A 14,760-nucleotide genomic window follows, 5' to 3' on the forward strand; every position below is an offset into this window, starting at 1 on the left:
ACAGACTCGCGCTCAATAGGCAGACACCTTACATAACAAGACTGCATAGAATTTCAAAAGACATGCACTAAACAGAAAAGTAAACTAGTAAAAGATCAATCAGTAAAAGTGGTAACAAAAGCATCCGACCTGTACGATTTGTTTGGAGAGCATGTTCCTCAGAATTAGGGCTGGAACAAAGGGCCATTTTTTAACCTTTCACCCCCTCCCTGGCAAAACCTTCAAAACCCTCTAATTTCCCTCTTAACCCGTCACTGCCCCATTGTCTCCATTGAAAAGCTTCCTCGGCGGCACGCAGCTTCCACCACTGTGAAGTTATCTTTGAACTCTTGCTTTTGTGTATTACTCAGTCGATTCTTAAAGGAGCAGCCACACACGTCAATGTCTGTATGCTAGAAGAGCACACATCAAGAGGCTTGGACGTAACCAGAGTAATTTCTTCACTACTCACTCACCGGTCTATCCCCACCATTGCTCCATCTCTAATGTCACATGCAACAAGTCCATCTCCAAATTCCTCCACAGAAGGCTGGAGCAAGAAGACAGCATGGCCTGATATGGAAATTAGTGCCTAAGAACAGAAAAGCCTACGAACAGTAGTGGAGACAGCCCAGTTTATCACAGGAAAAGCCCTCCCTTCCACTGAATAAATCTACAAAGAGTGGTAGCAACCTCCACAATCCAGGCCATGCTCTCTTACTTTACTTTATTGTCACCAAACAATTGATACTAGAACGTACAATCATCACAGCGATATTTGATTCTGCGCTTCGTGCTCCCTGAAGTACAAATCTAAGTAAATATAATAAAAATTTAAATTATAAATCATAAGTAGAAAATAGAAAAGGGAAAGTAAGGTAGTGCAAGTCAGGTCCGGATATTTGGAAGGTACGGCCCAGATCCGGGTCAGGATCCATTCAGCAGTCTTATCACAGTTGGAAAGAAGCTGTTCCCAAATCTGGCCGTACAAATCTTCAAGCTCCTGAACCTTCTCCCGGAGGGAAGAGGGACAAAAAGTGTGTTGGCTGGGTGGGTCGTGTCCTTGATTATCCTGGCACCACTGCTCCGACAGCATGCGGTGTAAAGTGAGTCCAAGGATGGAAGATTGGTTTGTGTGATGTGCTGGGCTCTGTTCACGATCTTCTGCAGCTTCTTCCGGTCTTGGACAGGACAACTTCCATTCCAGGTTGTGATGCACCCTAGAAGAATGCTTTCTACGGTGCACCTATAAAAATTAGTCTTCTTACTGTTACCATTAGAAAGGAAGTACAGCAGCCATAGGTCCTACTCCACCTGGTTCAGGAACAGTTACTACCCCTCAACAAGCGTAGATAATTTCACTCACCACGACACTGAACTGATCACTGATCACAATCTATGGACTCACTTTCAAAGATTCTACTACTTATATTCTCAATTCTATTTGTTTGTTTATTTATTTATCATCATTATTATTATTATTATTATTTGTATTTGTACAGTTTGTCTTCAGCCCTTTCTGTGCAGTTTTTCACTGATTCTATAGCATTTCTTTGTTCTACTGTGAATGCCTGCAAGAAAATGAATCTCAGGGTAGTATTTGGAGACATATACATAACGGTTTACTTTGAACTTTGACCAGCAGCTGTCCCAGATCTGATCATTGTCTCTCTTTTGGACTGTACTCCTTGGAGGTTAGAAGAATGAGGGGGACCTCATAGAAACATTTTGAATGTTGAAAGGCATGGACAGAGCGGATGTGGCAAAGTTATTTCCCATGGTGGGGGAGTCTAGTACCAGAGGGCATGACTTGCGGTTTGCAGGGCGCCCATTCAGAACGGAGATGCGGAGTAACTTTTTTTAGTCAGCGGGTGGTGAATCTATGGAATTTGTTGCCATGGGTGGCAGTGGAGGCCAAGTCATTTGGTGTATTTAAGACAGAGATTGATAGGTATCTGAGTAGTCAGGGCATCAAAGGTTGTGGTGAGAAGGTGGGGGAATGGGACTAAAGGGGAGATTGGATCAGCTCATGATGAAATGGCGGAGCAGACTCGATGGGCCGAATGGCCGACTTCTGCTCCTTTGTCTTATGGTCTTGTCTTCTAATCTGCATCTACAATTTCAGCCAATAACCAGTTGATTTCCCATTTCAAAGTTCAAAGTAACTTTATTTTCAAAGTATATATAGGTCACCATATGCCATCCCAAGACTCATTTTCTTGCAGGCATACACAGTAAATCCAAAGAACACTACAGAATCAATGAAAGAACCCGCCAAACAGGATGGAGAAACAATCGATGCGCAAAAGACAACAAACTGCAAATACAAAAGAAAAATAATAATAATAATAATAATAAATATAAAGAACATGAGATGAAGAGTCCTTGAAAGTGAGTCTGTAGATTGTGGGAACAGTCCATTGACAGGGTGGCGAAGTTCAGTGAAGTTGTCCTCATTTGTTCAAGAGCCTGATGGTTGAAGGGTAATAATTGTTCCGGAACCTGGTGGTGAGGATTCTGAGGCTCCCGTATCTTCTTCCTGATGGAGGCAATGAGAAGAAAGCATGGCCTGGTGGTGGGTGGTGCTGATGGTGGATACTCCTTCCATGATACTGCTCTGTGTAAATGTGCTCAATGGTGGGGAGGGCTGTACCCAGAACAGACTGAGCCATATCTGCTACTTTCTATAGGATTTTCTGTTCAAGGACATTGGTGTTTCTATGCTAGGCTTGTTACAACCAGTCAATATGCTCTAACTACACATCCATAGAAGTCTGTCAAGGTTTTAGATGTCATACACCTAAGGAAGTAGAGGTGCTACTGTATTTTCTTCATAATGGCATTTACGTGCTGAACCCAGGAAAGATCCTCCAGAACGATAACATTTGTCCGTCTTCTGTTCCTGCAGGCAGCACATTTTCACCAGCGTGAGCTAAAGGATGGCGATGTCTTCAGCTATCAGGCACCTTGCCAAAGTGCCATGCTTCATGCTGGTGAGAGCAATTGTTAACAGACTACTGAACTGTGGAGGTGCACTTGATTCTGTGCCCATGTACACACATACATCGCACCAGTTTGCAAAAGAGCAAAAGATCTGCAGGAAGAAATCAAGCAAGTATTTCAGCTACCGCTAGTGATTCTCACTGCTTCAACCACGTCAGAAATACATCCAAAGCTCACTGGTGCCCAACGACACCTGTAAAGACACTTTGTCATCACTTCAATAACAGCTAATATTCTTATTCCCGCCTTTCTAAAAGATTGAACTGATGGATATATTCACACAAGAATGGGCATTTTCATTTTAAAAATACTTTTAACCTACATCTTGACACCATTATCCAGGGAAAACTTCAATTAACCCACGGCACCAATGTAATGTGGAAAGGTGTCTGTTATCTGACAGATCTGGCTTTGTTCTGCTCTAATATATCAACCATCATATTGAAGAATTAATGAGCTGTTTAATCGCTTCTGATACTGGCTCTGCAGCGGAGAGAAGTTGAGCTGGAGAGAGAAAGATCAGAAAGACATAAAGTGGCGCCGTACCTAATAAAATGGGTGAGTGACTCAAAGCAGCCAGCTGGGTGGCAGTGCACATCAAAAATATCCCATCCACTCATGTAAATGGCAGAGAAAGGGCAGGAGGGAAAAATAACGGTAACATATTTTGACAAAACAAGTGTAGAAGGAATAATAGGTAGGAAGGTAGAGAGAAAGGGAGCTGAAAGACAGGGACTGAAAAGCACAAATGAGGGAAAAGTAAAGGTGATGACCAGAGAACAGAGCAAAAAGAGGAAAGAAAATTGAAAATAGTGAGTATGACCAGGGTAAAAAAAAAGTGCCTGCAATGACTAACTAAAGGAGCAAAATTAAAAAAAGAACTTGAAGCGGAAGGGCAAAGGGAGAGATAAAGCTAATGGAGGGAGGTAAAAAGTGAGTATAAAGACAGAGAGAGCACACAAAACAGGAAGGGATACAATAAGAGGGTAGAGTATATACATACTGATATAAATGAAAAAAATTATATATACACACAACACACACACCACTGAGGAAAAGCCTATCAACCTTGTTCCTATATGGCATACAAAGGTTGGGACCCTGTGCTCTGGATGGTAGCTAACATTTATTTAGAAGGAGTTGCTGAAGAAACCACATTGCTGGGCCTGTGCCTACTGACACTTTATGCGGTATTTATTAGAAAACAATTCTTTGCTAGTGTTAGGAAAAATGTGAAATAGAAACAAAGAGGCAGATCAAACCATAAACAAAATTAGATGGTTAGATCAAGAATTCGCTGGCTGCTAAGAAAACAAATGGAGGAAGAACTCAGCCGGTCAAACAGCATCTGTAGAAAAGGATAAGCAGTTGACATCTTAGGTCAAAGACTCTTCATCAGAACTGAGAAAGAGGACAGCTTGGGATAAGAAGAGCTTGGATTGGCATATTGGTTAGGATGGACAAGCTGGGCTGAGGGGCCTGTTTCTATAACATTATGACACTATGGACAAACTGCTCAAGAGCATAGCAACATACACAAAATACTGGAGGAACTCAGCAAGTCAGGTGCATCTAAGGAAAGGAGTCAACAGTTGACGTTTCAGCCGAGAAACTCTATCAGGACTGGGGAGGTGGGATTCGGTGGGGGGGGGGCGTGGGGGAAGAATGCCTGAATTAAAAGATGAGGGGAGGGGAAAGAGGCTAGTTAGAAGGTGATAGCTGAAGCCAGGTGAGTGGGATAAGTCAAGGGCTGGAGAAGAAAGAATTTGATAGGAGAGGAGAGGGGACAATAGGAGAAAGGGAAGGAGGAGGGGACCTGGGAGAAGTAATAGGCAGGTGAGAAGTAAAAGGTCAGGTAGAGAATAGAGGGGGAGGGGTTGAGAAATCGATATTCATACCATCTGTTTGGAGGGTACCCAGATGGAATATAAGGTGTTGCTCTTCCACAGAGGGTGGCCTCATCTTGGCACAAAAGGAGGCCATCGATCAACATGTCAGAACGGTATTGGGAATCGGAAGTAGAACGCTTGGCCTCTGGTAAGTCTCACTTGTGGCAGATGGTGTGGAAGTGATTGACGAAGTGGTCCCCCAATTTACACTGGGTCTCATCAATGTAGTGGCTGCACTGGGAGCACCAGACGCAATAGATGACCCCAGCAGATTTGCAGGTGGAGTGTTTCCTCACCTGGAAGGACTGGGCCCCTGAATGGACGTGAGGGAGTTGGGGTATGGGCAGGTGTAGCACTTAGAATGCTTGCAGGGATTATTGCCTGAAGAGAATCTAGTAGGGAGGGACGAATGGACAAGGGAATCACGAAGGGAGCAATCGCTGCGGAAAGCGGAGTGGGTAGAGGAGGTAAAGATATGTTTAGTGATAGGGTCCCTTTGGAGATGAAAGAAGTCATGGAGGATAATCTGTTGGATGAGGAGGCTGATGGGGTGATAGATAAGGATAAGAGGGATTCTATCACTATTGCGAATGTAGGAAGATGGGGTGAGCGCAGATGCACTAAGAATGAAGGAGACACGGGTGAGGGCAGCATCAATAGTAGATGAAGGGTAACCTCATTCTTCAAACAAGAAGGAGATCTCTGGTGGCCTGGAATGGATAGCTGCATCCTGAGAACAGATGAGGCAGTGGCGAAGAAACTGAGAAAAGGGAATAGCAATTTTCTTTTGAAACAGGAGATAGGGTGGGAAGAGGTATAGTCAAAATAACTATGGTAATCAGTAGATGCTCAAGAGCATCTTACTTCATACAATGTGAAACCCAGCATCATGAATGGCAGTGATGCTTCACTACCACATGAGCTCTACATCTTTTATGCCCACTTTGAAAGGGAGGATATAATTATAGCCGTGAGGATCCCTGCTGCAGCCGGTGTCCCTGTGATTTCTGTCTTGGAGGCTGACATCAGACTGTCATTCAGGAGTTGAAACCTCACATTGGAGTACCTGGTAAGACTCTGAAAACTTGTGCCAACCAACTGGTGGGTGTATTCAAAGACACCCAGGACATGCCCTCTACACACTGTTACCATTGGGAAGGAGGTACAGAAGCCTGAAGGCACACACTGTGATTCAGGAACAGCTTCTTCCCTCTGCGATCTGATTTCTAAATGGACATTGAACCCATTAACTTTTTTTTTTACTACTTTTTTTAAATTTCTGTTATTCTGCACTACTTATTTTATCTATTTAATAGACATTTATATAATTAATGTAACTCAGTTTTTTCTCTATATTTATATATCATATTTCATTGTACCACTGCCATAAATTTCATGACATATGCTGGTAATATTAAATCTGATTTGAACATTTTCAAACTCTCACCGCTACGGTTCAAAGTTCCCACCTACTTCAAGAGGGCAACAATTATATCAGTGCCCAAGAAGAGTAGTGTGAGCTACCTTAACGACTATCATCCAGTAGCACTCACATCTACAGTGATGAAATGCTTTGACAGGTTGGTCATAGCTAGAATCAACTCCAGCCTTAGCAAGGACCTGGACCCACTGCAATTTGTCTATCGCCACAATAGGTCTACGGCAGGTGCAATCTCAATGGCTCTTCACTTGACCTTAGACCACCTGGATAATTCAAATACCCATGTCAGGATACTGTTCATTGACTATAGCTCAGTGTTTAACAACATCTTTCCTTACAGTCCTGATCAAAATATTTCAGAACATGGGCCTCTGTACCTCCCTCTGCAATTAGATCCTCGACTTCCTAACTGGAGGTTCACAAGATTGGTGCAGATAAGTGATAACATTTCCTCCTCCCTGACGATCAACACTAGCGCACCTCAGGGATGTGTGCTTAACTCTCTGCTTTACTCTCTCTATAGACGTGACTGTCTGACCAGACATAGCTCAAATGCCACCTATAAATTTGCTGATTATTGTTGTTGGCAGAATCTTAGATGGAGATGAGAGGGCGTACAGGAGCGATATACCAGCTAGGTGAGTGGTGTAACAGCAACAACCTTGCACTCAATGTTAGTAAGACCAAAGAGCTGATTGTGGACTTCAGGAAAGGTAAGACGAGGGAGCACAAACCAATCCTGAAAGAGGGTTCAGAAGTGGAGAGTGAGCAACTTCAAGTTCCTGGGTGTCAATATTGCTGAGGACCTCACCTTATCCCAACATATTGATGCAGCTATAAAGGCGGCAAGACAGTGGCTATACATCATTAGAAGTTTGAGGAGATTTGGTAAGTCAGAGGAGATTTGGTAATTCACCCAAAACACTTGAAAACTTCTACAGATGTACCATGGAGAGTATCCTGATAGGCTGCATCACTGTCTGTTATGCGCAGGGTGGGGGTGCTATTGAAAGCTACAGAAAATTGTAAAATTAGTCAGCTCCATCATGGGTACTAGCCTCTGTAGTATCCAAGACATCTTCAAAGAGCGGTGTCTCAGAAAGATGGCATCTATTATTAAGGATCCCAATCACCCAGGGTATGCCTTCTTCTAATTGTTAGTACCAGAAAGGAGGGACAGAAGCCTGAAGGCACACAATAGGCAATTCAGGAACAGCTTCTTCCCCTCTGCTATCAAATCTTTCAATGGACATTAAATCCATGAACACTACCTCAACTTTTAAAAAGTATTTTTTTTTGCACTATCATTTCTAAATTTAACTAGTTAATATACATTTATTCATATATTTATTCTATATTTATCATGTATGGCATTGCACTGCTGCTGCTATGTTAACAAATTTCACATTGGTATATTTACAGATGGTATACCTATGGTGGTGGTGGGCAAAATGAACAGGAAAATTGCAGAGCTGAGCTAGAGATCAGCCAGACCTCTCTGTACTTGGTTATTCAGCTTCACAGGTATTGAAGATCACCCTGGCCACTCCAATAAAAAGACAATAGAATGATGCCTCCTTCAAAAGACAGGGAAAGACACACACACACACACACATCTTTACAAAGGTTGGGGTTGAGCTTCTCAGGAGGAGACTACAAAAACAGTGGATTACGGCTGCACAAGGCAGCATTGCAGGTGGTCAGAGCAGTGTGCTGGGGAAGCCCACATTTACTGCTATCAACAATGCAATGTTATCTTAGCACACAGATCCCAGTTGGGAGACTCCTTACACACGGCTGATCGAGTACGTGCGTCATCCTGCTTTTGCCCACTGTTCATTAGAAAGCTGCAGAACAAAGGATCACATCAGTAGCAGTCAACAAGGGTATGACTCCACCAAATAAAATCATTTAACAATCTCTATTACACCGTACAGACTGATAAAAATAAATTCAGTAGGTGGCTTGAAGAAATTAGTTATTATAAAGAAGATGCGTCCAAAGCATCTCTCAAAGTGTTTTGTAATCTTCACCTCAGGCAGAATTTCAATGAACAAAAGGTAGTTTAAAATTTTTATTCTGTACTAACTTGCTTTGTAGCCTTAGACATAGCACAACAGCATGCATAGTTCAGACAAGGGGCAGGATAAACTCTTTTTACAATGTTCAAAGTCCAAAATAACACCAGGAAATGATAGTAGCACATAAGCAAATCAAACTGAGCCGACGGTGAGAAGAGATGAATTACTTTGATGCATTATCCACACCAGCCCATTTTTCCAGCTGGTCCAGATCCCATTGCAGGCTTTGATAGCCCTTCTTGCTATCCACTACATCCCAATCTTCAAAGTGACTTTATTATCAAAATACATATTTATCAACATATTTATTTTATTAGAGATACAGCGCAGAACAGGCCATTCCTGTTCCTTGAGCCACATTGCTCAGGAACTCCCGATTTAACCCTAGCCTGATCATGGGACAATTTACAATGACCAATATGACCAATTAACCTACTAACCAGTACACCTTTGGACAGCGGGAGGAAACAGGAGGACTTGGAAAAAACCCATGCATCCCACAGGAAGGAAGTACAGACTCCTTACAGGTGCAGTCCGAATTGAATACAGCTCTCTGACGCCGAGAACTGTAATAGTGTCACACTAACCACTGTGCTACCATGGCATATATTACCCTGAGATTCACTCTGTCGCAGCCATTCATAGTAAACAAAAACAAACACAATAGAGTCAATGAAAAACTGCACACAACAAAGACAGGCAAACGACCAATGTGCAAAAGAAAACAAACTGTGCAAATACAAAAGAAACACAAAAATAACAAATAAATAAACATCAAGAACATAGAGATGAAGAGTCCTTCAAAGCGAGTCCATAGGTTGTGGGATCAGTTCAGTGATGGAGTAAATGAGGTTGAGTGAAGTTATTTCCACTGGTTCAAGAGGCTTGAACCAGAAGTGCCGTGGTGTCATCCATAAATATGCCGATCCAGTTTACCACATTATCATCTAGATCATTGATACAGATGACAAACAATGGAATCAGCACCAATCTCTGCAGCATTCTACTAGCTAGAGAGGCAACCAGCTACTACCACTTTCTGGCTTCTCCTCTACGCACTGATGGCTGTTGTACTCACAATATTCCTCAGGTGGCCTGTAATTCAGATGCAGCCTTGAACCCATAAAGTTCAGAAACCGCTTTAAAGCCTTTCACTAATTCCTGCCTCTCATAGCGCTTTCTAGAGGATGAAAAAGCTTTGGCGTACACTGATGAGTGCTACACAACCAAATGCAAAAGCTGTTCTTCACAACCCTACAAATAGCATTAATACATGGGTCAGATGTTTGAGAGTGGAAGACTGCCATAGGTCTTAAAAACCCAACAAAGTGCTAAAATCTCGTTTTAAATGTACTATGCCAGTCTAACAACACAGCATTGTGCAATGCCACACTGAAATATCATTTTAGATGATAAACTTAATCTCGTGAAAATGGAGTGCAGTTAGTGGTAAGTGAACTTAAGTGGTAAAATCCTCATACAAACTCTTAAGTACCATCAGAACGGATTAGCCGATTGTTATTCTGACGCAACTATCCAATGGGGTCAAGAGACTGGGCAAGCCAGAAGAGAATTTTTAAAAACACAGAACAGTGCAGTTCAGGCCCTTCAGCCCATGATGTTGTGCTGATCCTTTAACCTATTCTAAGATTAATCTAACGCTTCTCTGCTAGATAATCCTCCATATGTCTATTTGAGAGTCTCTTAAATGTATCTGAAATACCTGCCTCCTCCACCACCCCCGCCAGCATTTACCACACACCCACCACTCTGTGTAAAAGAAAACCTACCTCTGATATCCCACACTAAACTGACTTCCAATGACCTTAAAATTACACCCATTCACATTAGCCATTTCCACCCTGGGAAAAAGTCTCTGGCTGTCCACTCTATCAATGCCTCTCATTATCTTTTATACCTCTATCTAGCTGTCTCTCATCCTTAGCACCAAAGAGAAAAGTCCTAGCTCACTCAATCCTTATAAAACATGCTCTAATCCAGGCAGCATTCTGTTAAATCTTTTTTGTACCCTCTGAAAAGCTTCCACATCCTTCCTATAATGAGGTGACCAGAACTGAACACAATAGTCCAAGTGTGTTCTACAGGACTGCAATATTATAAGAGTTTAAAAGTTTGCTGTGTTTTTCCCAGACTGCATAATGCTTCCCAAGAATGCTAGACCTTTTTTTTTTGCCAAGGAATAGATTATAGTTCTAATGGCTAAGAGATCAAAGGATACAGGGAGAAAACAGGAATGGCATAACACACACACACCACGCGCAGGATGTCTTGAAGTCTATTTCCATTTCCACAGGTATTATCTAACCTCCCTGCACATTTTGTTTCTGTATCAGATGTAGGCAACCTTCCAGCTCCCAAGCAACATGGATCCACCACAGCATTCCACCTAAGGTAGTATAGCAGTTAACGTAATGCTATTATAAAGCCTGCTGTAAGATCAGCTTTGACTCTCATTGCTATATGTAAGGAATTTATATGTTCTCCCTGTGACAATGTAGGTTTCCTTCGGATGCTCCGGTTTCCTCCCACATTCCAAAGATGTACAGTTAAGCTTTGCAAGTTGTGGGCATGCCATGTTGGTATCGCAGATGTAGCGACATGTACAGGCTACCCCCAGCACATCCTCACCGACTTGATCTGACACAAATGATGTAGTTTGCTGTATGTTTCAATGTACATGTGACAAATAAAGCTAATCTTTAATACAAGGGAAAGATGACCAGATTTGTAACTTAACTCAGTGGCTCATCCCATTTAGCCATTACTGCCTTCATCTTAATCCAGCTCTCACATTTAGGCTCAGTAACTCCACACACACTGTTACTGGCTGCGTTCCCAATGCCCTACAAGAGAGCGCGCGGAAGAGATTTACCAAAACAACTCTCAAGTCATGGGTTGGTAAGTGAAGCTGAGGTTCCCAGAGCAAAGATTAAAGGGAATTTTAATGCAGGTGTTCAAATTACAGTGGGTTGCAAGAGAATACAGAAGGAGAAACATTCTTTTTGTAGGAAGAGGGATAACCTGACAAGGTATTTCAGATATTGCCAAAAATAGATTTTTCTATGTTAGGAATTGGTGTCTGTGTGTGCGCACGACTGTCCTTTTATGTGTCCGCGTGCATGTGTTTTCCTGTTTAATGACAGCTTCTAAAAAGGATATACAAATAGGGTGGCATCAGAAGGAGGCCTGAATAACCATTAAGGGTGTTACGATACTCATTCCACTTCTTCATATTATCAGATTCTATGATTTCCCTGGCTTCAAAATGCCTTCAGGACAATGTTCATTGTTTCAATAAAAGGAAGGAGAAGCTAGGTGGCTAAATAGTAACATTAACTAGTTAATCTCTCGCACTGTTTCAAGCAGAGAATGATGGCAAAGTATTATGTTAAGGTTTAATAGGGTGGCAGAATGGAGTACAGTGTACATATAATGCTGTTCTATTTTGAAATCAAGCTCTAAATCTTACTTTTACTATTTACTGTAAATCCCATGGTTCAGCTTAATAATACAATTTAGCTATGTGATCATCACAATGTATTTACTCTCTTCCACCTGTAGTGACTCTTTCTCCTTCCTACATTAATGTGATTGCACTGAAATATTCAGAAGAATTCTGGATAATTAGTGACTCTGTATATGCACAATCTGTACAATTCAAACTCAGGTCATAGAATCACATATAGAACACAGAACAGTACAGGTGCTTCGCAGATATCTTGGGGCAAAAATATCAGGCCACACCCAAGCTTTTGGGAGAAACTGAAAATATTAATAGTTTGAATTTTCTTCAAGCTATTACATAGGCAATTCAAAATTCTATATACAGGTTTCCCCTGCTATCCAAATGTAGACCGTTCCTATGAAACCGTTTGTAAGTCGAAACGTCGTAAAGTGAGTAAGCAATTACCATTAATATATATGGGAAAAATTTTTGAGCGTTCCCAAACCCAAAAAATAACCTACCAAATCAAACCAAATAACACATAAAACCTAAAATAACACTAACGTATAGTAAAAGCAGGAATGATATGATAAATATACAGCCTATATAAAGTAAAAATATTGTATGTATGGTGTAGTTTCGTTTATCAAAATCAGGAAGACAGCGAGCAAAATCGATTTGGGGGGGGGGGGGGGAATTGGCACGTACACACATATGCACACAACTGCCCGTATAAGGCTTCACGGTCATGGTAGTCTTTCTCGGGGTAAGTACACGTATAAAGCGGGCGTCCTTTTTCGTAAAAGCGAAAATCCTCTTTGGTTAGCGAGAACAGGTACTAATGTAGGTCTTTCGTAACAGCAAGCTGTCGTAAAGTGAATGTTTGAAAAATGGGGGCCACCTGTATATTGCTTTGAATAAAATTCAACATTTTGATTAAGGGAAAAATTTGCATTCAAAAAATTTTTCCTGAAGGCAACCTGAGTGATTTGTGAGAAACTTCGCAGATGGTGTAAGAAATCTGTATAGTTAGTTCACACGGGGAAATAGATCCAACGAAGTCTTGTCAGAAACTTAACAATAATGAGGTCAAGATGGGTGGCTAGGAAGAGCGACGTGCAATCGAGGAGCAGAAGTAGACCACTTGGCCCCTCAAGTCTGCTCCACCACTTAAGTTTATAGCCAATATAATTGTAACCTCAACACATTCCCTTTAATCTGGTTCCATTCCATTGCTTATCTATATCCATCTAATTCTGCTTAAGTATTCAAAGACACTGGATGAATTTCACCTATTTTTAAACAGTGAACTCAAATTCTATGTTCTTGAAAACCATCTCATATCCACCTTGCCAGCCCTCGGGATCTTACATATTTCAATTTAGTTACTTCTCATTTGTCTAAACTCCAGAAGATACATCTGTCCAGCCTTTCTTCATATGGCAACAGAACACGAAATTTCATAAGATATGGATATGCAAGATATCATTACAAAAACTACTATTCATTCTAGAATCAACATGCCTGCCACAACTGGACTGAAGGTAAAGGAGAACCTCAGATTACCTCAGCGTAGGGTTAATGGCGATTGACCAAACTCGATCTTCTGTCCTTATCGTGTGCAAGCATTCTCCCAGGCGGTTCGAACACAGTGACCAAATCTGTATGAGTTGAAGAGATGTGTTAACTCTCAAGAATTTTAAAAATGTATGTCTTTTAAAAAGGATTCCTCTTTTCTGCTTTACATTTCAGATCATTCACCTAATGTTCAAGGCATTCCTCAGTCAAATCCACTCACCCAATTTTAAAAGCTGTAGTTCAGCCACGGAACACCCGCATTCAGGAGGCTGATTCCCAGAAACATTCCCTCCTTTTGAGAATGAAAGGGAGCAATAGACTGCAACACACACACGCACGCATGCACTCACGGGGAGACACCCAAATGCAAGACCCACAGAGAGAAAGAGGAACACAGAGATTGAAAAGGAGAAAAATACACAATTAAAAAGGAAGAGATAATGAAATGGAGATGCAGAGAAGTTAACAAACAGCAATATATACAAAACAACATACGACGTGGAAATAATGAGAGCTTTGAGAGATCTATTGATTCTACAGTGTTTCTCCATGAGAAACTGAATCTCAGGGTAGTATATTGTGACATTTACAGTATATCTGCTTCTTAAGCTCATCACCCCTAATGGGGCACAGGTCACCTACAGCAGCTCACCAGAATCCTGCCCTGGACCAGTCTTCCAACTTGTCCCCAGTTGTAGCTCATCCTCAGCCAGGGAGGAGGGTTTTGAAGCTTCTGTAGCACTGGGTTTTTACGGGATTGGGCTTCTTCCATGCCCAACCCTCCTCCTTTCGCAGCTGGGTTCTGGATCGTCCATGACGTACAGTATATGATCCATGATCGTCCATGGCGTACAGTATATGTACCTTAATAATAAATTTATGTTGAGCTTTTGAGGTTTGCCTACAAAATGTAGGAAAGAATAGGGAAAAAGGTATTTTGGAAGATATAGAGTATTGAGAGTTACCAGTATAGGCACCCTGGATGTCAGGGTATAAAAACCTAAAGTCGGAGCCCGTCAAGAGTATAAAAAGTGTACACTTAAAGTAAATTACAAAGGCAAAAAAAAAATCACAAAAATAACCACAAAGTATCAGACAGGATTAAGGTAAATTAAAAGATGATTTCTATGTATATTAAGGAGAAAAGAAAAAACAGGAAGTAGCTAGGGCTGTTAGGGACAAAGAGGCAACATGTGCAAGAAGGTATAGGTGAGGTACTAAATGAATATCTTTCATAAAGAAACAGACTTTGTACGTGGAGAGCTCCGCAAAAGGGAAGATGAAAGTTGATTGCAAGTTTCCATAAAGAGGAAGTACTCGATA

At 41.5% G+C, this 14,760-nt stretch overlaps 1 protein-coding gene across 2 annotated transcripts in view; it reads right to left on the minus strand.

Moving 5' to 3' along the window:
* Positions 1–14,760, minus strand: part of fbxw4 (F-box and WD repeat domain containing 4) — a 259,055-nt gene that overhangs the window by 190,305 nt on the left and 53,990 nt on the right. For both annotated transcript variants that reach the window (XM_059947197.1, XM_059947196.1), the window contains one exon: positions 13,426–13,520. In XM_059947197.1, coding sequence (XP_059803180.1) covers positions 13,426–13,520 — 95 coding nt within the window. The remainder of the gene's footprint in view (positions 1–13,425; positions 13,521–14,760) is intronic.

The sequence above is a fragment of the Hypanus sabinus genome, chromosome 22 (genome assembly GCF_030144855.1).
Source record: "Hypanus sabinus isolate sHypSab1 chromosome 22, sHypSab1.hap1, whole genome shotgun sequence".
Classification (NCBI taxonomy): domain Eukaryota; kingdom Metazoa; phylum Chordata; class Chondrichthyes; order Myliobatiformes; family Dasyatidae; genus Hypanus; species Hypanus sabinus.